This window comes from Microtus ochrogaster, unplaced genomic scaffold, assembly GCF_000317375.1.
Source record: "Microtus ochrogaster isolate Prairie Vole_2 unplaced genomic scaffold, MicOch1.0 UNK26, whole genome shotgun sequence".
NCBI lineage: Eukaryota > Metazoa > Chordata > Mammalia > Rodentia > Cricetidae > Microtus > Microtus ochrogaster.
The window spans coordinates 857727-880224 of record NW_004949124.1 but is presented as its reverse complement, the minus strand read 5'-3'; the positions used below and the strand labels follow the sequence as shown (position 1 = coordinate 880224).

Genomic DNA, 22498 nt, shown 5'->3' with positions numbered 1-22498 from the left:
GCACTTCTGGGTACAATGAACATGTCATCTCAAAAGATAACTCATAGCTTTCCCTTCTTGTAGCTCTTATATTCTTCCTTTCCTTCTTTTATGATGTTACCTAAACCCTGGGAGAGTTAGTAAAGATGTCCCATTTAGAACAATCACTTATTCTCAGTATTTTAGCCACTTATGAATGCACACCACAAAAAGAAGCTTCTCTGACGAAGATTGAGAGTACCACTAATCTATAGATATAAACATAAATTTTTATAAGATAGTTTGATGATATGCCTAGTTAGCAAAATGACAGTAGTAGGTCCTTTTTACCCTTCCAGGGCCCAATGACCTCCTCTCTCCTAGATTTTGACCAAGTTTATGATACCCAACATGAATTTCCTCTGTGGAGCAGGCCTCAAGTTTAATTAAAAACCAGTTACTTATCACCATAACCACCGTGCCACTATTGCACCCATATTCATGTCTTGCCTGGCATGTCAGGGTCGACTGCTGGTTAAGTGCATTGATGAATTTTTTTTCCTAGTAGCCTGCATAGTGCCCTTTGGCCAGCTACCAAAGGAAATTTTCAGGTTGTTTTCAGATTGATTTCTATATATCAAGCAACCAAATTTTGTTGTGTCTTCAGCAATAGCTATGGGTAGACAATCAAGAAGATAGCCTTTGTTGTGGCAGGGGCAGAGGAGAGCATGACTCTGGGGTCTCTCTGACCAGTAACTTGTAAAGAGGTATTCTATGCCTGTCACTGTCTACTGGGTGAAGCATTGTTTGCCCATGTAGAGTATTGTGTGTTCAATCACTCTTCCTTTGGGACTATTAGTATTAATTATGTTTTTAAAAAATATAATTAGCTTGCAAACTAATGTGTTTTCATAATGCCTTTTTACACACCTTTAGTTTTTGTTAACGCACTATATACCCCTTTCTCATTCCCTCACTTCTATTTCTGGTTAAGCCTTTTGTCCAGTATTCAGATCCACATCAACTATGACTTCTATTTCCAAATAGAAAATCAGTTTTCAGAAAAGCAGGACGTTTGTCTTTTCATCCTCCAAGCAGTAGTATCTCCTGTAATCTAGTTGACTTTGAGCTTCCCTGTAGCTTGAGGATGACTTTGAACACTTGTCCTCCTGCCTCTACCTCCAGTGCTGGTATATACCACTAAACTCCATTATCCATTGATTTTATTTGTTTTCTTTCTTTCTCTTTCTCTCTCTCTGTTCCTATCTTTTCTCCCCCCCATTTTTCCCTTCCCCCTCCCTCAGTGTGTGTGGTATATGCTTGTGTGCATTCATACCATAGCATGTGTGTGGAGGTCAAAGGATACTTTCATCGAGTAGGTTTTCTCCTTCCACTTTGACACCAGCTCTAGATACCAAACTTGGATCATCAGGCTTGTATCATCAGCAAGTGCCTTTTCCCACCGACTGAGTTATCTCAGTGACCCTAGAAAGGAGGTTTCCCTGGTATCTTAGTTAGAGTTTCTATTACTGTGAAGAGACCATACCACAGCAACTCTTATAAAGGAAAACATTTAATTAGGGTGGCTTATATTTTACGATGTTTAGTTCATTATCATCATGGTGCATGTGGGCAAGCATGGTGCTGAAGAGGGAGCTGAGAGTCCGATATCTTGACCTGTAGGCAACAGAAAGTGGTCGGAAACACTGGGTGTATCTTGAGACTAGGAGACGGCAGAGCTTGCCCACACATTGACACACTTCCTTCAACAAAACCACACTTCCTAATAGTACCACTCCCAACAATTTATGGAGCCAGTTACATTCAAACTGTCGCACCTGACCTGGAAATGAACTGTCCATTAGAATTAAGCTTCATTCTGAGTAGCCTTCTCTATCATCATTCTATTAGAACTGACATGTAATAAGTTTTTTTACTACATTAATTGCTGGAGAAGGACCAGTATTCTAGATGATGATTCTTCATCTTCTCATGCTCATGCCCTGTGTAGATTATGAAAAAATTCCTCCATCTAATTTCTATTCCCTCAGTTTTCTATTGTGTCTTAATTTTTTTTGTATAAGAATCAGAATACTTACCAGTGTCTCAAAATATTGTTACTGGTTTATCTTTCTGTAGAATTATGAGGTTAGGAACTTTTTGCTTTTGTCACTGCTGTGTTCCCAGCTTGACTAGCATTATGTTTTTTTTTTTATTGAAAAAAATTTTCGTCTCCTCCCCGCCTCCCATTTCCCTCTCCCTCTCCCCACTCCTCTCCCCCTCCCCCCACTCCTTTCCCCCTCCCTCTCCAGTCCGAAGACCAGTCAGGGTTCCCTGCCCTGTGGGAAGTCCAAGGTCCTCCTCCCTTCATCCAGGTCTAGGAAGGTGAGCATCCAAACTGCCTAGGCTCCCACAAAGCCAATTCATAGCATTATGTTTTTTAAAAATGCTTATAGAATGGCTGTTCAGTAATTAGTGTTGGAAAAAAGTTACCCTCACATGAAACATAGAAGTAAATTCTAGCCAGATTGGTCCACTTCCTATTTACCAACTTAAGAAAAGTCTTAGAAGTAAAAAAATTCTATTCCTTAGTACTTCAGATTTTAAGAAAAAAAAAAAAAGTTCCCTGGGCAGTGTTGGCACACATATTTAATCCCAACACTTGGGAGACAGAGGCAGGCAGAGCTCTGTGAGTTCAGGGCCAGCCTGATCTACAGAGCTAGTTCTAGGACAGCCAGGACTATACAAGAAACCCTGTCTTGAAAACAAAACAAACAAACAAACAAACAAAAAAATGGAAGGAAAAGAAAATTCATTTGATTTGTAAATAGTAACTTTAAATGTTTTTTGCTAACTAGAATGTTCATTTGCTGACAGACTTTTAATCAGTTGTAGTCTTTTGATAGTTGCAGACATACTATGAGATAAGTTCATTGCTTCAACTTTAACAGTGTAATTTTTCTCATGCTGTACTGCTATAATATCTGGACTACTTAATCTTTGTGTATGTAACATAACAAAATAGTAATTACCTCCATACTTGTGTGTCTCTCCCCATTCCATATCTTCCTCATTTTCTGGAAGTGCAGTAATGTTTCATAAACATGTGTTGCTGGGTCAGGACAGTATTGCTGTTGATGCTGTTTATATGGCATGTGTCCTCACTGTCTGCTTTCTCCTCTTTCTCCCTTAGTTCTGGACATGGCAAGACATGTGCCACTGTACCGGGCTCTGCTAGAATTGCTCCGGGCCATTGCTTCTTGCACATCTATGGTGCCACTGTTGTTGCCTCTTTCTACAGAGAATGGTGAAGAAGAAGAAGAACATTCAGAATGTCAGACTTCTGTTGGTACATTATTGGCCAAAATGAAGACCTGTGTTGATACCTACACCAACCGCTTAAGGTATGGCACTTTGTTTCTCTTGACCTTGCTTTTAAACAGCGTTTAAAAGAGTTCTATAGATGTTTTTAGCTTTTCTTCTTTATTGAGACATACTGTTTATACTTTCACATACACACATACACAAATAGCACAAAAGCACTATATCAACATAAAACGTATCCATCCATCTCTTATATACCAATGTCCCTTTATAACTATAACTTATTACATGTCCCCATGAATGATATTATAGGTATAGGCAATGAGCTTTACTAAATGTACCACAGTGTGTTCATTGTACAAAAGATAATAATTTCCCTCAGCACTGATGTCAGAGACACCTTTAAGTGTCATTGAATACACTCCAATGGCATTGTTCTTGGTTTTTTTTTTTTGTTGTTGTTTTGTTTTGTTTTTGGTTTTTTCGAGACAGGGTTTCTCTGTAGCTTTGGAGCCTGTCCTGGAACTAGCTCTGTAGACCAGGCTGGTCTCGAACTCACAGAGATCCGCCTGCCTCTGCCTCCCGAGTGCTGGGATTAAAGGCGTGCGCCACCACCGCCCGGCTAATGGCATTGTTCTTATTTCTAATTCCACATTAAAGATACTGTGTTTTACTTTGCCTAGTTATTGGTAGCTGTTTAGGTTATTTTGTTATAATAATCTCATACATTTAATTTTGAAGTTTATATAAAACATGTAAGGTAGAATCTTAGTGTTCAATGTGTGTATTTATATATTTCATCATTTAGATTTATTTTATATTTATGTCATAACCTTTCTTAGAAGTTAGAAGATCAGTCATTATTTGTTAAAGTTACAGTGAAGCTAATTGCTTATCGAACAGTGGTATTTTTAATTCACTTTTGGTCAAAGTTTATCCTTGAAGACAATGAGTTCTGTTATGAAAAATATAATCTATAAAACCTTTCTTTTCACAGAGTCAGTTTTCCTTAGAGATGACCTTTAAAGATGGTTTTTAAGGCATTTATATTATTGATGGGAAATTTGTGTATCAGTAGATTTTCAAGTCAATGAATGTTCTTTCTCATCTTTGTACTATATTTCCTTTGTTCTCGGTTGTTTCGCAAGAATCTACAATTTAGATGCTACAGGTTTAAATAATGCCACTGAGTTGTTTGTTAAAAGAATAGTTCTGTTTTGGCCCAGTGTACTAACTCTTCTGCCATTTGGTCAAGGATCATATACTGGAAAAAAATTAGGAGGTTACTTGGTAAATACACATAAAGCTATAGTTTATATCAGGAGTGGTAGCATGTGTCTGTAGTTACACGGGAGCCCAAAGCAGAAAAATGACTTGAAACAAACATGGACAACAGAAAGACTTTTCGTTTCTGTTTTTGTTGTTGTTAAAGATAAGGCTCATGCTACTCTATTATTAGGAAATTAGGTTGTAAAAGTCCATTTTCATTGATAATTTTATGTTGTATAGAAGAAAATAATATTGTGTTTGGTTGCATTCTGCTCTGTCCTCCCTTTTGTTTCCAGTCTTTCTGATTGAGGTCTAGGAAGCCAGCATAGTTCTGTTCAAATAGTATGTTGTGCCAGGCTGTGGTGGTGCACGCCTTTTACACCAGTACTTGGGAGTCAGAGACAGGTGGATCTCTGTGAGTTCAAGGCTAGCCCAGTCTACAGGAGGTAGTTCCAGGATAGCCAGGTCTATTATATAGAGAAACACTGGTGCGGGAGAATTGTCTGTATTCTGTCAGTCATGTTTTAAATAAACGCTGATTGGCCAGGCAGGAAGTATAGGCAGGAAAACAGACAGGAAGTAGAAATGATACAAGGAGAATAGGAGAATTCTGGGAAGGAGGAAGCTGATTCCTCCCACCACTCCTGCCCAGACCACTGAAGCAGCAAGATGTGATCTGCCCCACTGAAAAAGGTACTGAGCCACATGGCTAACATAGATCAGAAAAATGAGTTAATCAAGATGTGAGAGTTAGTCAGTGAGAGGCTAGAGTTTATGGGCCAATCAGCTTATAATTTATGGAGACCTATGTGTGATTTTCTTTTGGGCTAAACAGTTGTAGGGTACTGGGCAGGACAAAAACCCCAACAACAAGCAGGCCCCCGTTCATGTTACAAATCCTGTCTCAAAAAACAAAACAAAACAGTGTTGCCACTAGTCAACCAAAAACATCAAATTGTTCAGTTCAAGTGGTGTCCTTAATTGAAAATTTTGTCCATGCACTACAGTTAGTGTCTTTGGCTCCTGTACTCCAAACATGTTGCTCTTAACAATATGTCTGTTACATACCAAGATGGAGATATGCCTTGTATTTCTCTGCTTTATTTTGTGTTTGGGATAACTATATTTGCATATAACTAAGCAGTAAAAATGCATACTCTGGGCCAGGTAGTGCTACATGCTTTTAATCTCTGGACTCAAGGAGGCAGAGGCAGGCTGATTTCTTTGGGTTCAAAATATCCTTCAAAAGTATCTTTCTTTAAACTGTGTATATCCCTATCCTCTATAGCCCTGGTCGATCCTGTACAGGACTTATGACAAGGAATTATAAGAAATAAGGAATTATAAGGAGTAAGTTTTTTGCAGTGTATAGTAGGTAGATTTCCCATTGCTTATTTTGCTTTTCTTAACCCTGTCCATTCAGCAATTGTTATATAATTTAATAATGGATTTTTACTTCTGCAAATGTATTATTTCACTAGAAAACTTTAATTTCAGATAAATAATAACCGAATTTGTTTTTCAGTTAATTTTCTGGAAAAGTGATAAAACTAGAAAACATATCATATATAGATGTAAGACTCATTTAAGAACAAGCACACATGTGAAACCACAGTAACTATCCACAGAGCTTATTTCTTTTGTTAGTTTATGTCCATAAAGACCCATGCAGTGACTAGTCTTAATTAACCCCCTTTGCTGGGGTGTTTTGTGTCAAGACTTGTAAAGTGAATGTTGCTTGGTTGGGATCCCATTGGTTTCTGTTAGGTATTTGTCCTGTTAGAGAAGGCAGTCATGGCCTAGTGTTGTTGTTCCATCTCTGCTTCTCATTGAAGATTTGATACAAAGTTCAGTTTGAGTTTCACAGAAAGTAAAACCCATACCTTTTTAGTCTACCAAGACATAAGACTTACACTGCCTTTTCTTTTTTTATTAAAAATAAGTGTATTTTGTCTTTTTACCAAACATAAAAAGAACACCCCCTCCCAGGCTTATTGTATTTATCGTTAATCATCTTAAAAGAAATTGTCTTCATTTTGAAGACCTTTGATTTGATGTTGGTAGTTACATACATGTGCAAGATTCAACATCATAACCACACACCCTCAAAACAAAAAGTTTTGGATTAGATAAATAAAGATTAGAGGGTGTCTGTGTTCCAGACTATGTTAAAAAAAAATATGTTAAGTGCTGAAAGAAATCCTTTCATATGCTAGGAAGCTAGGGAAGCTTGATGTGCCATTAAATGTAGATGACAAACAAAGCTAGACAGAATCGAGGCTAGATGATGAAGGGTCATAGATTACTTATCTTTAAAAGTGGTTGATGAGAGTTGGCAAGGTGACTCTAGCAAGTAAAGGCACTGACTAGTGCTGCTGACCTGAGTATGATTCCAAGCATGCCCCACATGGTGGAAGGAGAGAACCAACTCATGAAGGTTGTCCCTGTCCTTCACACATGTGCCAAGGCAGGTGTATGCCCCCTCAAATAAAATGTAATAAAAAAAAACTCAGTAGTGATCTAATGTGATTTGTGTTAAATAGGTGATCTCCAAATATAGTTGAATAGTTGAAATAGGAGGTGAAATAAGGCCACGAAAGAGCTTTTCATCACAGCAATTGTTCCCTAAGAATTGTGACTAAGAATTGTGGTGTTCAGTTGCATTCCTGCTGATATATTATGGACTTGATATAAAGTTAGTTCATTGGTAGAAATACATTTTGTATTCAGGACATTTGGCTTAAAATGTAAATAGTGAGATTGGGGCAGGTGTCCAAAGAAGTGAAAGAGATCAGAAATAACAAAGATGCACATTGGGTCTGAGTGGTTGTATAAAACTTGAAATTACATGTTTATTGCTGCATAAGTCCAGGGCCACTACCCTGAATTTCATACTAATCATAAGGGATCATAACCTTAATCATAAAGAATTTCATGAGCATGAATTTCTGTGTTAATTGGTACTTTCCTTTTTTTCCTTTTAAGTTAATTTTGATTAGTGTATCATATCTGCTTCAGTCCGATGTTTGTCAGTTTCTTGTGCACAAGCCAGGCTTCGTGATTGGGATGGTTTAGTATACATTCATTTGCCACAATACAATGTAGTAACCGCTGGTGCAACTTTAGAGATAGGACCTTACTCTGTAACTCTGACCCACCTGGGACTTGCTGTTTAAACTAGACTAACCTTGGCATTAAAGGCATTTGACACCATGCATGGGTCAGCCCTAACTTCTTATGTAAGATCTACAGTTTTAAAATTGCTTGACGATGGTATGGTGGTACATGTATGTAATCCCAGCATTATCATAGAAGTTTTGGGCTGGGTCGGATTATAGAATGAGACCCTGTCTCAAAAACAAACAAAAAAGGAAAGATTAGTCTGGGTGCTGATTGGGAGGTATAGTGGTTAGGGACTTTGTGGTAGCAGGGTAGGGAAAGCTATCTTTAGCTAGCAAAAGGCTGGTGGGCCCTGAGGGGTGGCATCTGCTGAGCCAGCAAAGGGACTTTGGGGGCCTGCTGAGTCAGCAGAAAGCTATGGCATTCCTGCTGATCTGTTGGCTTTAAAAGCTGTGATTTTCCTGAGTATTGTCTGTTTAGCTCTGTCTGTCCCATTCTAGTGAACTGAAACTAAATCTGGTCTCTCGGGCTATTAGGAAAGCCTGTCTCACTCTGGTCTGCCCCGCCATCTTCCCTCTCCCTGACACCCCTCTTAATTTCTACCTCAGTAATAAAGTTTTATGTGAAATGGCAATTTTGGGTTTTTTTTCTTTTTAAATCAAATTGCATTACATTAGTTTTCTTTTTTTCTCAGACAGAATAGGGGATGGAGGGATGGCTCATTCCTTAAGATCACTGGCTTCAAAAACAAAATCAGTGTACATGATAATGTGTTGTGCTATATATCAAGCAGTTTTAATACCAAATTTGAATCTATTGCTTTTAGTTTATAATACATTTCTAGGCACATCACAGATAAGTAGCTTCTTTCTGTTATCTAGATTGTCAGAGCTGTCAGGAACTCTTTGGAATTCAGATTGCCATCTTTTACAGATAGGAAGGTCCATAAAAATTGTGACTTGGAGTGCTACAATCAAATTTTTTTACTCCTAATACTGTAATCAATGTATTCACTAAATTAAACTTAGCCTCTAAAGACCCGTTAGGTTTGTTATCATACCAAATCAAAACAGTAGTGATGGGGAACACTGGATTTTGGGCCAGATATTTATAGTGTAGAAAAATAATTTAAATGTAAGTAATGAATTTAAAATTATTTTTACAATTAAAAAATGTATAAGATCTGAAGAGAAACCCTATATAAAACATCTCTATGCCAGAGAGAAGACTCCATGTCTGTGACTTCACTTATGTTTACATCATATGCACAGACATACACAATAAATAAAAAGCTGTTAAAAAAGAAAAGCCCCTATTCTATTGATAATCTTTGGAGACACATGAAATAATACAGATTGTTACAGTTTTTCTCTTAGTTTCTCTAGTTATAACTTTTAATTAGTAGAGTACCAAACCATATTTTTAAGACTTAATATTTTGGAGCTGGAGAACTAGCCCAATTGTTAAGAACATTTACTGCTCTTAGAGAGTCAAGATTCACACACATGATGACTCAACCACCAGTAACTCTAATTCTGGGAGATTTGTCACTGTTCTCTGGCTTCTGTGAGCACCAGACACAAATATAGTGTACATACATATGGCAAAACTCACCCACACATAAAATAAATAAAAATCGTAAAAAAAAGAGAGCCATATGTTATGATGCATTTCTCCTAACTGCTTGGGAGTCCAAGACGGGGGTTTGCAAGTATTAGCAACAGAATGATGGATTCCACCACCTCACGACTACCGCTCAAAAAGAAGATAATCTGTTCATTAAGAAAAGGATTTGGAGTGTAGATAAGGTATTTATTGTGCTTTATGTACATATTATTTCCACTTGAATAGAAATATGAGTGTCTAGTGTAAATGTCATTTTGTTACCTACAAAATACTTATACTGTGAACATATTTGAACCCCTTTGTTTTCTACCTGGTAGCCTGGGATTCATTTTCTGCTGGTCCCTACAGCATGTGTAATCTCACAGTGGAGTCAAAGTGTAGCTGTTGTCCTTTGGTTCCCCTTTGAGTAGATGTGAACTTTTTCTCACTTTTCAGAGGCAGGAGCAGTATTTGTTCTAGCTCTGTGCAAATATTAACTATTGGACTATAGTAGCTAAATAATCATATTCTGCAGTATTCATTATTTCATGGTTTCACCAAAAAACTTGAGAGAGATACTTTCTGCTAATCAGAATTAGGCTTAATTGCTATAAGAGTAGAATACACATGACATTCAGTGTAAGGTGCTTCGAATGTAAAACTTTTCTTTGGCAAGCCTCAAGTGAGCATTCTTAATTTCCACTTTTCTTAGCAATCTCATAGGGCCTTTGTGAGAAGAAATCCATCATACTCAAGTAAAATGTTGATAAAAATTACTGGGTGCTGGTAGTGCATGCCTGAATCTCAGCAGAGTCAGGCAGAGACTGGTGGGTTTCTGTGAGTTTGAGGCTATTCTGCTCTACAGAACTAGTTCCAGGATAGCCAGGGTTACACAAAGAAACTATGTGTGGGCGAGGGGATGGGGGGAGGTAGCGGGCAAAGATATCCCATTCCTTTTGGTTTTTTGAGACAGGGTTTCTCTGTAGTTTTGGAGCCTGTCCTGGAACTAGCTCTTGTAGACCAGACTGGCCTCGAACTCAACAGAGATCCCGCCTGCCTCTGCCTCCCGAGTACTGGGATTAAAGGCGTGCGCCACCTCCCCCTCTTTTTTTTTTTTTAAATCAACTGAAGTTTATTATTTGACCTGCTCTATTCAAAACAAAACAAAAAAATCTGATTCTCTTACTTTAAGCTCCCTTAACATTGACCTTATAAAAGTTCAGTCAAAGCTTTTCTTTCCCCAACTCCTGCTTGTTTCTTTGAGAAAACTATCCTAGCTTCTTGTGCCTCTCTGCCTCTTATGCTTGCAACATAAAAGTCCTGATTCCTTAATCAAGAAGCATTAGACAATGCCATATCTTTTTTTATTTCAAAAAAATAAGGTTTTTTTAAATTTTTTTCTTTTAAGAGAAAGAGATGAGTTGTTAGACACCAGTCTGGAGCTGGATACTTGCTGGTTGTTATGCACATACATATATGGTTTTAAACACAAAAAATGTTTTAATTCCAACATGATTTTCCATCTCAAATACCACTCTAGCCCAACCCATCACCATCTCTTTGCTGGACCTCTCCTCCCCTACCCCCCCAGGAATTCCTAACCAGCTTTTTTCCCCCTCTGTTGTCCTGTAACACAGCACAGCAGAATTTTGGACCTAAGACCACAACATATCTGTCCTTTCTCCTTAACAAACTCAACTCGATGGACTTGTCAGTGACTTAGAATGCAATCCCACTGCAAAGCCATATCTTTATTCATTCCTTTTTAAAACAACATTAGGCAGGTTCGTCTGTCAACAGTTGTTTGTTTTTGTTGTTGTTGTTTTTAAAACTGTGTAGTTCTCACTGACATGGAACTCGCTGTGTGTACCAGGCTGGCCCGGAACTCACAGAGATCTCCCTGGCAGTCATAAACTTTTTAGTTGGTGTTATAAACAGTGAAGCTGGTGTTTATCTCCCCATCCTCCCACCCCAGCTGAGGACTGAATCCTTGCTGCCACTGCACTAATCACAAACCCCACTCTTTCTTTTAGGTTAAATTGTGTTGTCCCTTGGTAAACTGGTGACAATATATTTGTGTCACCTCCATTTGCACATACACAATACCATTACTGTATCTGGTGATATTCAGAACCTAATATATTGGACCTAAAAAGGCTCCTTGTGTCTGTGTTTTAAGTGCTTTCCAGTGGCACTTATTTATTCTTCCCAAGGCCTGGTTGCTTGTCTGCCCACCCCACCCCTTCATTTAAATCATTAAAAATTCAGCTGGCTCTTTAAGTTAGAGAGAGTTTAAGTAAAACTAGAAAGAAATATTATTAAAATGTAAGCTTTAACTTAATCATGGGACATGTCTCACAGAGGTCCTTTCCTTACTTGTAGGCATGTCTTATCAATTACTTTGATACTTTCTGGTGGAGATGCTGGAAACAAATAGTTATCTACGGTAATTTTTTTAAATGAACGTCTTATTTACTTTTGACCTTAATTTGCTTTAAACTGTAATTCTGGCAAAGGGCTTTACAACTAAGGAAAGAAGTGTAGTTACTGTTTCACGGCTTAATGTTGGTGCTAGTTTCCAGTAGTCCTGAACCTTTAAGACAGCTCCTTCACGTGGCTGTGCTTTTAAATGCTTATTTCACTTTGTGGGACTTTCATCTTAGAAACAGAAGTTAGGGAATTAAAAATGAGTTTGTTTTCCTTTTGCACTACTAAGAAAATAGCTGTTTTAAGTATGTTTTATTTCTGAATTATGAAGTTACATAATTCTGATACAGTATAGTAGAGTAATATCTGACTTGATTTTGGCAGTGATACTAGTAGAAGCCATTAATATGATCATGTTGAGGTCTGGAGTTTTTTTAATATATATATAACACTTTTGTTTCTTTTGTGTTTGTTTGTGAGTATGCATGTGCCATGGTAAACATAGCAGTCAGGGTGATTTGCTGGATAGAGTTAGTTCATTTCTTTCCTTCCACCTTGTGAATCCCCACGTGCAACTCAGGCTTTCAGGCCCAAACTAGTACCTTTACCAACTGAGCCATCTTACTGGCCCCAGAAATTTTTTGGTTTTATTTCTGTTCCTTAAATCTTTTTGTTTTGAGACAGGTTTGCCCATTTTGCTCACATCCTAGCTCAGATTTTATCTACAGATCCAAACTTCACTTTATTAGCTTTTCAGTTGGAATTCACAGCATAGAGGAAAATGTGTACATTGTGATAGTAGAAACCTCAGTTGCTTCCTCGTATTTCTTCAGGGCAGTGATCACAACCAGATTCAACGTATGCACAGAGCAGCGGATGCCATGGTAGCGGCCGTCGCTGATTGCTCTTACCATGTTGGATCCATTGTCAGTCTCAGAGGCCTTCTTCCAGCTAGGTGCCTTGAACCCAAATAGCTTTTCACACAGACTTCAGGATGTGAGCTAAGGTATGGCCTTTTTTCCTGAGCTGGGCCTACATAATGGGTTGACAGTAACCTGCAGCTTTTGTAGACAAGGACTTCTATTAGACATTAGTGGCTACAGTTGCTGATAGGCAGGCGATGCTTATCCATCCTCTATGTGAAAATCCAGTCACCATTTGGAGTCTTTTTTTTTGTTGTTGTTAAGTTTTTGACAAAGAAACTGTCGAAGTAAAACTTACTTGAAAACATGCTTTGTGATTTTACCATTTTATCTTCAATGTGAAATAATTGTTTTTATGAACTTGGTGTAAATTTTATTAAATTTCTGGATTCTTGAACTGCTTACAAACTTAATTTTGGTTTAAAAAACATAAAACTTACTATCCTACTAATACTCTTACAATAGCCTGTCAGTAATCTTCCTTTAAAAATTGCGATTAAGCCGGGCAGTGGTGGCACATGCCTCAAATCCTAGCACTTGGGAGGCAGAGGCAGATGGATCTCTGTAGTTCAAGGTCAGCATGGTCTATAGAGCGAGTTCCAGGTGTGGCTCCATAGTTACTGAGAAACTCTATCTTGAAACAAACAAACAAAACTTACAATTATAAAATTGTTGTCCATACTCAGGAATGCAAATTAAAAACGAGTGATTTCCCCAGTATAACTTTTATGTCACACCGGTAAATACAATAAAGCACTTCATTGCATCGATGCAGTTCACTCTCCACACTGAAGGCTTTGTTTCCTCAAAAAGAAAATACACTTCTGTAGAAATAAACAAAAGAACTTGGTTTTCATATCTTCTTAGCATGGTGAGATACATTAGCTTAAAATCTTTTCTGAGAGTACAATAGATCAGCTGCTTGAGGCTTAGGGGCATCATTTAATTTTTACTACAAACATGAATGCTTTCTCAAATAACTTCCTGATTCCTTCCTTATTATAATCCAGTGTCCTAGTAGTTTACTATTTTCTAACCTTAATGACGCTTATAATTGGGGAGGGAAAAATCCTTGTAAATCAAGAGTGGCTATTGTAATGAACCTCTGTACTCTTCTTGATCCTCAGCATTTGAAATTGGGTGTGACTTTAGGTAGATACTATTGGCAGCCTATTTGAGCTTTTCTACAAGAATCATTTCTTCATTAAGAAGTGGCCAGTCTTGGTTGACTCTCAAAGTAAAATTATCTGATATTTTAGCTTTAAAACAGCGCGTATTCTCTGCTTATAGGTAAACACAAATGTTTATATACACGTACACACATTGAGGCTAGTGCTGAAGTGGTATACTGTACCAAAACATGCTGAGTTGTTTTCTGGGTGGCAAAGGAAAGCAACGGTTTCTTTTCTGTGACTTCTTAAATCAGAGGGAAGGTAAGGACAATGATCCAATGACACATTGTACCTTTTCAGTTAGGTCTTCCTGCCAGGTGAGAGATAGTAGATAACGTTATTTAGACTAATTGTGGATCCTGGTGGTTTTGACACATTGGAACCAAGTACAGAGCATAAGCCTTAATGCTATAGTTTTTTGCTGCTGTTTACCTCATGAGTGGCTTGTTTGCTACTTACTGTCTCCCTATAGTTAAGCAAGGAGTTACTTTTGAGCAAATTTCTCTGTGGAATAAGGTTCACTTTTGTGTGTAGATGGCATACTATTTTGTTAGATTCTTCAACATTCTGCTGATTTTAAAAATTGATTCTCAGCCAGGCACATACCTTTAATCCCAGCAATAGGGAGGAGGCCAGCTTGGTCTACAGAGCGAGTTCCAGGACAGTCAGAGCTACACAGAGAAACCCTATCTCAAAACAACAACAACAACAAAACTTCTCTATAGCTCCATGCCTTCTTTCTGAAATATTTTAATATAATGGTAAAGTCTTTTTCTTGGTAGGTATTCATATAGAAAAATAAGTGCTATAGAGTTTAGATTGTGCCTTAGAAAGATTTCATATATCTTTGTCTATGTTGTTTATTTTGAAACCTATACTTCATTAACAATGATAATTTGTTTTGAAGATCTAAACAATAAAGTTATTTATTAAGTGAATATTATTTGTCAAGAGTTGCAATAGAAGAAAAAGAAATACTTAGTTGTGATTTTAGTGAATCTTATACTGAAACCTTGCTGTGACACATGCTATTGTGATAATTTGATAATTTGGGGGCCTGAAAAGAAGTAGTAGACTGATGCTTTGAGGTGTTATAACACATGGTGTTAGAGGTGTGTAGCAGCTGCTTATTGTGTCTTGTAAGAGGCCCATTTTTGAAACACTAAATTCTTTTGTTCTCAGAAATTAGCATATTCAGTGAAATACAGGTAGTATTTTTAAATTGCCAAGAAGTTTTTGATTCCAAGGTTTTGTAAGACAAGAGTTTACTAATTTACAAGAGTAGAAGTGTTTGGTTTTTTTTTTTAACCTCTGGGTACTTAAAATTAAATGTTTATTTGGTTGTTTACATTGATAACTATGTAATGCTTATTTTTTTGTCTTTTAACTAGGCAGGAACAGTCTACCCATAACTTTGTTATTCTAGGGATTAATATATGGCTTTAGAAGCAGTAATGAATGTAACTTGAGCTTCTTACTTACCACATGTGACAAGCATAACATATACTCTGTCATTTTTAACCACTGTTACTGAATTAAAGTATTTTATTTGTTTGTTTGTTTGTTTGCAGTTCTAAAACTTAATTTGCCTACATTTCTTTCCATGCTTTTCTTTCTTTTTTTTTTTTTTTTTCCTTAAACAGATCTAAAAGGGAAAATGTTAAAACAGGAGTCAAACCAGATGCACCTGATCAAGAACCAGAAGGACTTACTCTTCTGGTCCCAGACATCCAGAGGACTGCTGAGATCGTCCATGCAGCCACCACCAGTCTGCGGCAAGCCAATCAAGGCCAGTAGTATCTTATGCAATTTTTTTTAACCCCGTTTGTACAAACCATGTTTTATCTAGCATGTCAGAATGTATTTTTTCCCATTTTCAGGTAAGTTCTTGAACTTACAAGTTCACTCTATGTTAGATTTTGTTCTTTGTCAGTTTAGTTAAGACTATCTTCTCAGTGTAAAATAATAATGTGCCAGGTGTGGTGGCACATGTCTTTAATACCATGGATCTCTCTGAGTTTGAGGCTAGCTGGTAGTAAGTTCTGGGCTAACCAGGGCTGTATAATGTGACCTTGTCTCAAAAAAAATAAAATAAAATAAAAAAATAAAAATTTATCTCTACTACATATGCTAATACTAAATGTAGTAACTTAAAGACATGCATACTAATTTCTTTTTTTTTCCTTCTCATTGAAAGTCATGGAATTGAAAAGCATCATTTTGTTAGGAAGTAGTAAATTGAGGTTGTTGCACGTGATGGCCCTAGTACTTAACACAAGTTCAAGGCCACCCTTTGCCTCATAAGTACACCCTACCCCAACTTATCTCTCATTCCCCAGATGTGTGAAGTTGCAGAACTTCTGTGTTCCATGTGTTAGTCCTGGAAGAAAGCAGTGACTTTGTGTCTGTTGCTTTACTTGTGCTGTTTAAAAGTTAATGAGGGGTTTGCCCATTTTTTTTGTTTGTTTTTTGTTTTTATTTTTGGTTTTTTGTTTTGTTTTGTTTTTTGTTTTTTTCTTTTTCTTTTTTTTTTTAAAGATTTATTTATTTATTATGTATACAACATTCCTTCCATGTATGCTTGCCAGAAGAGGGCACCAGATCTCACCATAGATGACTCTGAGCCACCATGTGGTTGCTGGGAATTGAAATCAGGACCTCTGGAAGAGTTGTCAGTGCTCTTAACCTCTGAGCCATCTCTCCAGCCCTGTTTTTTGTTTTTTTCGAGACAGGGTTTCTCTGTAGCTTTGGTGCCTGTCCCGGAACTAGCTCTTGTAGACCAGGCTGGCCTCGAACTCCCAGAGATCTGCCTGCCTCTGCCTCCCGAGTGCTGGGATTAAAGGCGTGCGCCACCACCGCCTGGTGGGTTTGCCCATTTTTATGTTTAGGAAAGAGAAAAGTAATTCCATTTCCTCAAAGTGATAAAATAGGAAGATGGTTTTGAAAAATGTGATAGAAATTTAGTAATAAAAGCCTGAATGTAGAAGTGGATTGTTTTTCAATTTAATGTAACACAGAAAGAGAAGAAGGGGTGGGGGCTGATTGAGAAGAGGAAAGGTATTTGTGGGAGGAGATCAAGACAGTAATGGAATATGATTAGAATACACTGTTTTTTTTTTCTTTTCTTACTTTTTTTTTTTTTTTTTTTTTTCCTGAAACAGGGTTTCTCTATGTAACAGCTGTGGCTGTCCTGGAACTAGCTTTGTAGACCAAGCTGGGCTCAAACTCACAGAGATCTGCCTGCCTCTGCCTCCTGACTTCGCTGGGATTAAAGGTGTGCATCACCACACCTGACTCAGAATACATTATTGTATACATGGATGAAACCTATTGTTATATATAATTTGTGTATGCTAATAAAAACATTTTAAAACCTATACTTATGTTATTTATCTTGAAATATTAAATTACAGAAAAAAAACTAGGTGAATACTCAAAGAAAGTGGCTATGAAACCCAAACCTTTGTCAGTATTAAAATCACTTGAAGAAAAATATGTGGCTGTCATGAAGAAGTTGCAGTTTGGTAAGTTGAAATTTCTCATCTACTACGATGTCATCATCACTTTTCTGTCAGTGATGATTAAGTGTATGCAGGTAAATGAGAGATTTCTAGACTTGAGCTAGGTATGGTGGCACTCACTTGTAATTCCACTACACTGGTGGCAGAGGCAGAAGAATTATGATTTTAAGGATAGCCTGTGTCATATTGAGATGCTGCAAAAATTATTCGTGTGTGTTTAAAAATGTGATTGTGACCTGATTTCTAGTTTCTGTACACACATGAAAGCTTCTGCCATCTTTGACTTGAGATCCCTGTGTGTATAGACACAACATTCTCATCCTAACTCCAAGAGCTGCCCTAGAACAATCTACACAAATAAAAGCACAGATGGAGCTCTGCAGAGCATGAAGATAATGTACTTTCCTTTCACTTTTCTGCAGTGCTGGGGCTTGATCCCAAGATCTCATGCAAGCCAGGGATGTGTTGTGGCACTGCATCCTACCCTGTGGCACTCTTTAGCAGTTCCATTATGGTGGAAGAAGAGATTCAAGGCTTCTCTGTGACATTTGTATCACAACAACTGTTTTCCATACTGGTAATCTACTTCGGTTTTCTGTCTCCTTTTAGATACATTTGAGATGGTTTCTGAAGATGATGATGGAAAATTGGGTTTTAAAGTAAATTACCACTACATGTCTCAGGTGAAAAATGCTAATGATGCCAACAGTGCTGCCAGAGCCCGCCGTCTGGCTCAGGAAGCGGTGACGCTTTCAACCTCACTGCCTCTATCATCGTCTTCCAGTGTTTTTGTACGCTGTGATGAGGAGCGACTTGACATCATGAAGGTAGAAAGCCTTCCTCAGCTACTCAAGTACTCATGGAAAGAAAGCATTAGACATAGCCTGAATTTTACATTTCAATGTAAATTTTCCTGACCACTTAGGATGGCAGGAAAGGAGCCGTGTTTTAAGTTCAGGATATGCAGGTGAGACAGCATGTGAAGACTCAAAGAAGATACCAGAAGAGACGCCTCTCTTGTGTGTGACCTCTCATAGTTTTGAATCATAGTGTCAGCGGGTTTAGTGCTGAGGAGTTAAGAGGATAAAGTATTCTCAGGTGCCACACTTTTGTTTTATAGACTGCTTATCAGAAAAGGTCTTTCATCTATGAGAAATCTATGAATATCATCAAGTTATTTATTTATTAATAAGGTCATAGCGATACAACATAACTTGTACTTTTCTGTTTTAACATTGTGATCTGTCTAATTATAAAGTCTTAGCGAAAACTGTATTAAGAAAAAGTAAAGGGTGCTGGAAAGATGACTCAGCCGTTAAGAGCACTGCCTGTTCTTCCAGATGTCCTTAGTTGTATTTCCAGCAACCTCATGGTGGCTCACAACCCTCTCTAATGAGATCTGGTGCCCTCTCCTGGGTGTGCCGGCATACATGCAGGCAGAATACTGTATACATAATAAATAAATATTTGTTAATAAAAAAGAAAGAAAAACCAAATATTTGATTCTTAGTGAAAAAATCTTTACATTTATGATTTAATTCATAGGCTAAATTCAGACAGCTAAAATTACTGATTTGTTGACTTCTTTTGAGATGTTTTTCTTAGCTTTGATTTTCCTGAATAATTTTTCTGTAGGCAGGTTATAGACTATGCATGTTTGGCCATTACTGCATAACAGACACTTTAGCCTCACACTTGTGCTTCCCTGTGGAGCACTGTGCTATATGTCTAAGACTTCCAGCCTAGAACCTCTAGAATAAGTTAGTTACTGCCTATGGCCTCCATGTAGCTCTGCACTGCAGGTGGCCTCCTTTGTAGCTCTGTGCTGCAGGTGTCATTGCATCTGTTAACTGACTCAGGTGAAGCTCAATAGTTGTTATACTTGACTACTGACTGCTCTTGCCATTTTTCTCTACACCGTTTTTTGTCTCAATACATTGCAGTCCTTTTTCCTACTCCTATTTTTTTCTCTCTTATCTGATTCAGAGAAAATAAATGCCTTTATGCTTTGAGTTCAGTTGTTGATTATAACTCTTAAAACTCTCAGGAAAAAGGCTCTTTACATTTTAAAAGAAGTTTAAGATATCAGATAAACTTTCTTGATGCTAATAAAAATCCATTCTTAATCAGAAACCTTTTCCGAATACTGTGTTTATGGTTCTTTTATCACTCTTTGCCCAGGCTTGTGCACTGGCTGTCTTGCAATGCTAAGGTCATGATGAAGATGATTGTCACAAGTCTCTCTGTTTATGTACATACCAGGTTCTTATAACTGGGCCAGCGGACACACCCTACGCAAACGGCTGCTTTGAGTTTGATGTATATTTTCCTCAAGATTATCCTAGCTCACCTCCTCTTGTGAACCTAGAAACAACTGGGGGTCATAGCGTACGCTTCAATCCCAACCTTTACAATGATGGCAAGGTAAGGTAGTTGGGTCTTTTGTTTCTAAGGCCACACTGATCTGAAGGTTTTTTTGTGATTCAAACAAAAATTGGTGCGGTTTCCTTTTTTCTTCATTCTTAGAGCTTCCTCTATTTGCATAGACAGAAAAGGGTGAAACACTACAATTGACACCTTCCATGAACCTATCCTGCTCCTAGTACAGCAGAACCAGTGTCTGGTTTGGAAGATTCCTTTGCTTCTATATCTTCAGTTCTGGTCATCTTTTCATGAATGCCTGAGCACAGCACCACTGTCCTCTTTGCAGTTCACAACTTCATCTTTCCACCTTAAACCCCCTTACAGTCCATGGACACAGAATTAAGAACTTGATTTTTCAAACTTATTTTCACATTTTTTTTAATTAGCAATAGGATGGTTCATTCTTACTATTAAAAAAATCTAACAAAGAAATGTAATTTAAAATTATTTCTGGGCCTGGAAAACAGTAGGTCTGTGATGTTTGCCTACCATGGTCATGGCTTTGGGTTCAGTTCTGAAAATAAAAAGTTTTATTTAAAACAGAAATCATTTCATAAGACTATAAACCTAAATTTCAAAAGAATTATCACTTTTCAATATAATTTTGGACATTTTAGTAGAATTCTAGTAGTAAATCCCGTGGTGAGTTTTGTGGCTTTAAATACCACAAAAATATTGGGGGGAGGGCCCACTTGTTCGTCCTGGCCCCCCAGCTAGCGTAGCTCCGAAGTAATCACACAGAAACTATATTAATTAAAATCACTGCTTGGCCCATTAGCTCTATCTTCTTATTTTCTAACTCTTACATCTTAATGTAACCCATTTCTATTAATCCATGTATTACCGTGTGGCTGTAGCTTACTGGCTAAAGTTTCAGCATGTCTTACTCTGGCGGTGGAGGCTCCATGGCATCTCCCTGACTCTGCCCTTCTTTCTCCCAGCATTCAGTCCAGTCCTCCCCACCTACCTAAGTTCTGCCCTATCATCAGGCCAAGGCACTTTTTTTATTCATTAATGGTTATCACAGCATACAGAGGGGACAAGGAGTTAAGAGGAAATGTATAGGAGCTATGGAGGTTGCTCACAGTTAGGAGCACTTCCACTTTCTAGAAGACCTGATGCCATCATCTGACCTCCCTGGGCACTAGGCACACACATAAGCAGATACTTCTTGGTGGGAAGAATAGCAAATTTATGCAGAAGCAGACAGATCTCTGAGTTCAAGACCAGCCTGGTCTACAGAGTGAGGTTCAGGACAGTCAAGGCTACACAGAGAAATTCTCTCAGCCACCCCCATCTCCCTCCAAGAAAGAATAGGAATTTTTTTTTATTGTTTTTATTGAGCTATATGATTTTCTACACTTTCCTTCCTTCCTTTCCCCTTCCTTTCTGCCCTTCCCATGCTCCCAATTTGCTCAGGAGGTCTTGTCTCTTTCTACTTCCCATGTAGATTACATCCATGTATGTCTCTCTTAGGGTCCTCTTTGTTGTCTAGGTTCTCTGGGATTATGAATTGTAGGCTGGTTTTCTTTGGTTTATGTCTAAAAGCTCCTTATGAGTGAGTACATATGATATTTGTCTTTCTGTGTCTGGGTTACCTCATTCAAAATGATGTCTTCTAGCTCCTTTCATTTTCCTGCAAAATTCAAGATGTTGTTATTTTTTTCTGCTGTGTAGTGCTCCATTATGTAAATGTACCACTTTTTTTTTTTTTAATCCATTCTTCGGTCAAGGGGCATTTAGGTTTCCAGGTTCTGGCTATGACAAACAATGCTGCTATGAACTTAGTTGAGCACATGTCCTTGTGGCACGATTGAGCATCCTTTGGGTATATACCCAAAAGTAGTATTGCTGGGTCTTGAGGTAGATTGTTTACTAACTTTTTCAGAAATTGCCATACTGATATCCAAAGGGGATGTACCAGTTTGCACTCCTACCAACAGTGGAGGAGTATACCTTTTACCCCACATCCACTCCAGCATAAGTTGTCATCAGTGTTTTGATCTTGGCCAAGAATAGTAAATTCTTAAAAATAGTCTTTTAATCAAAGACGTCTCCAAGGTTTTACTTTCTTTACCCTTTTTTTTTCAACCAGTTTAACATATAATATGTCACTCTTTCATCTTCATTATCAGTTAATAAATCATAAAAGTGGAACTAGTTTTTTAGGTTTTTTTTGCATAAAATTTAACAGAGACACCATTTATATTCTTTAGAAAACAAAGAACAGGTTTTCTGGGACAGAAACTGAAGTAGCTGCGTTAACTTTTCTTGATAGATATCAGATCACAAATAATGTATAAAGAAGAATTTACCTAAGCAATTCATTCCATAGGATGGAGTGGGTGTGGATGAGGGGTTGAGACACCAGTATCCTGATGTTTAATATTCATTCTAAGTGTCTTTGTTGAATGACTTATACAAATATACAGTTTTTGTCACTAGTTTTGTAGTTCCAGGGTCAGATGGAGGGCCTCATGCATGCTGAGTAAGCACTCTGCCACAGAGAAGCCCTGTCCTTTTAGAGGTGACTCAACAACCACCTGTAAATTCCAGCTACATGTAAATTCTGACAATTCTGGCCTCTGTGGCTCCTGCACATGTGTGTGCACATAGATCTTAAAATAAAACTTTTTTTAAAAAAAAGTTAACAGTTGGTGGTGGAAAGATGATTCAGTGGTTAAGAGGGATACTGTGCAGGTGATTGTGACACACACCTTTACACATGGGTGGCAGAGACAGGTAGATTTCTGAA

The 22498-nt window shown here is 37.8% G+C and overlaps 1 protein-coding gene across 10 annotated transcripts in view; it reads left to right on the top strand.

The window, feature by feature from the left end:
- Birc6 (baculoviral IAP repeat containing 6) overlaps positions 1 to 22498 on the top strand; it is a 196628-nt gene that overhangs the window by 161119 nt on the left and 13011 nt on the right. For 9 of the 10 annotated variants that reach the window (XM_026789677.1, XM_026789673.1, XM_026789676.1 and 6 more), the window contains 5 exons: positions 3152 to 3362; positions 15442 to 15587; positions 17212 to 17322; positions 17929 to 18146; positions 19582 to 19743. In XM_026789677.1, the coding sequence (XP_026645478.1) occupies positions 3152 to 3362; positions 15442 to 15587; positions 17212 to 17322; positions 17929 to 18146; positions 19582 to 19743 (848 nt within the window). Of the gene's footprint in view, positions 1 to 3151; positions 3363 to 12536; positions 12710 to 15441; positions 15588 to 17211; positions 17323 to 17928; positions 18147 to 19581; positions 19744 to 22498 lie in introns of those variants that run through there. The other variant, XR_003378819.1, reaches the window with a different exon arrangement.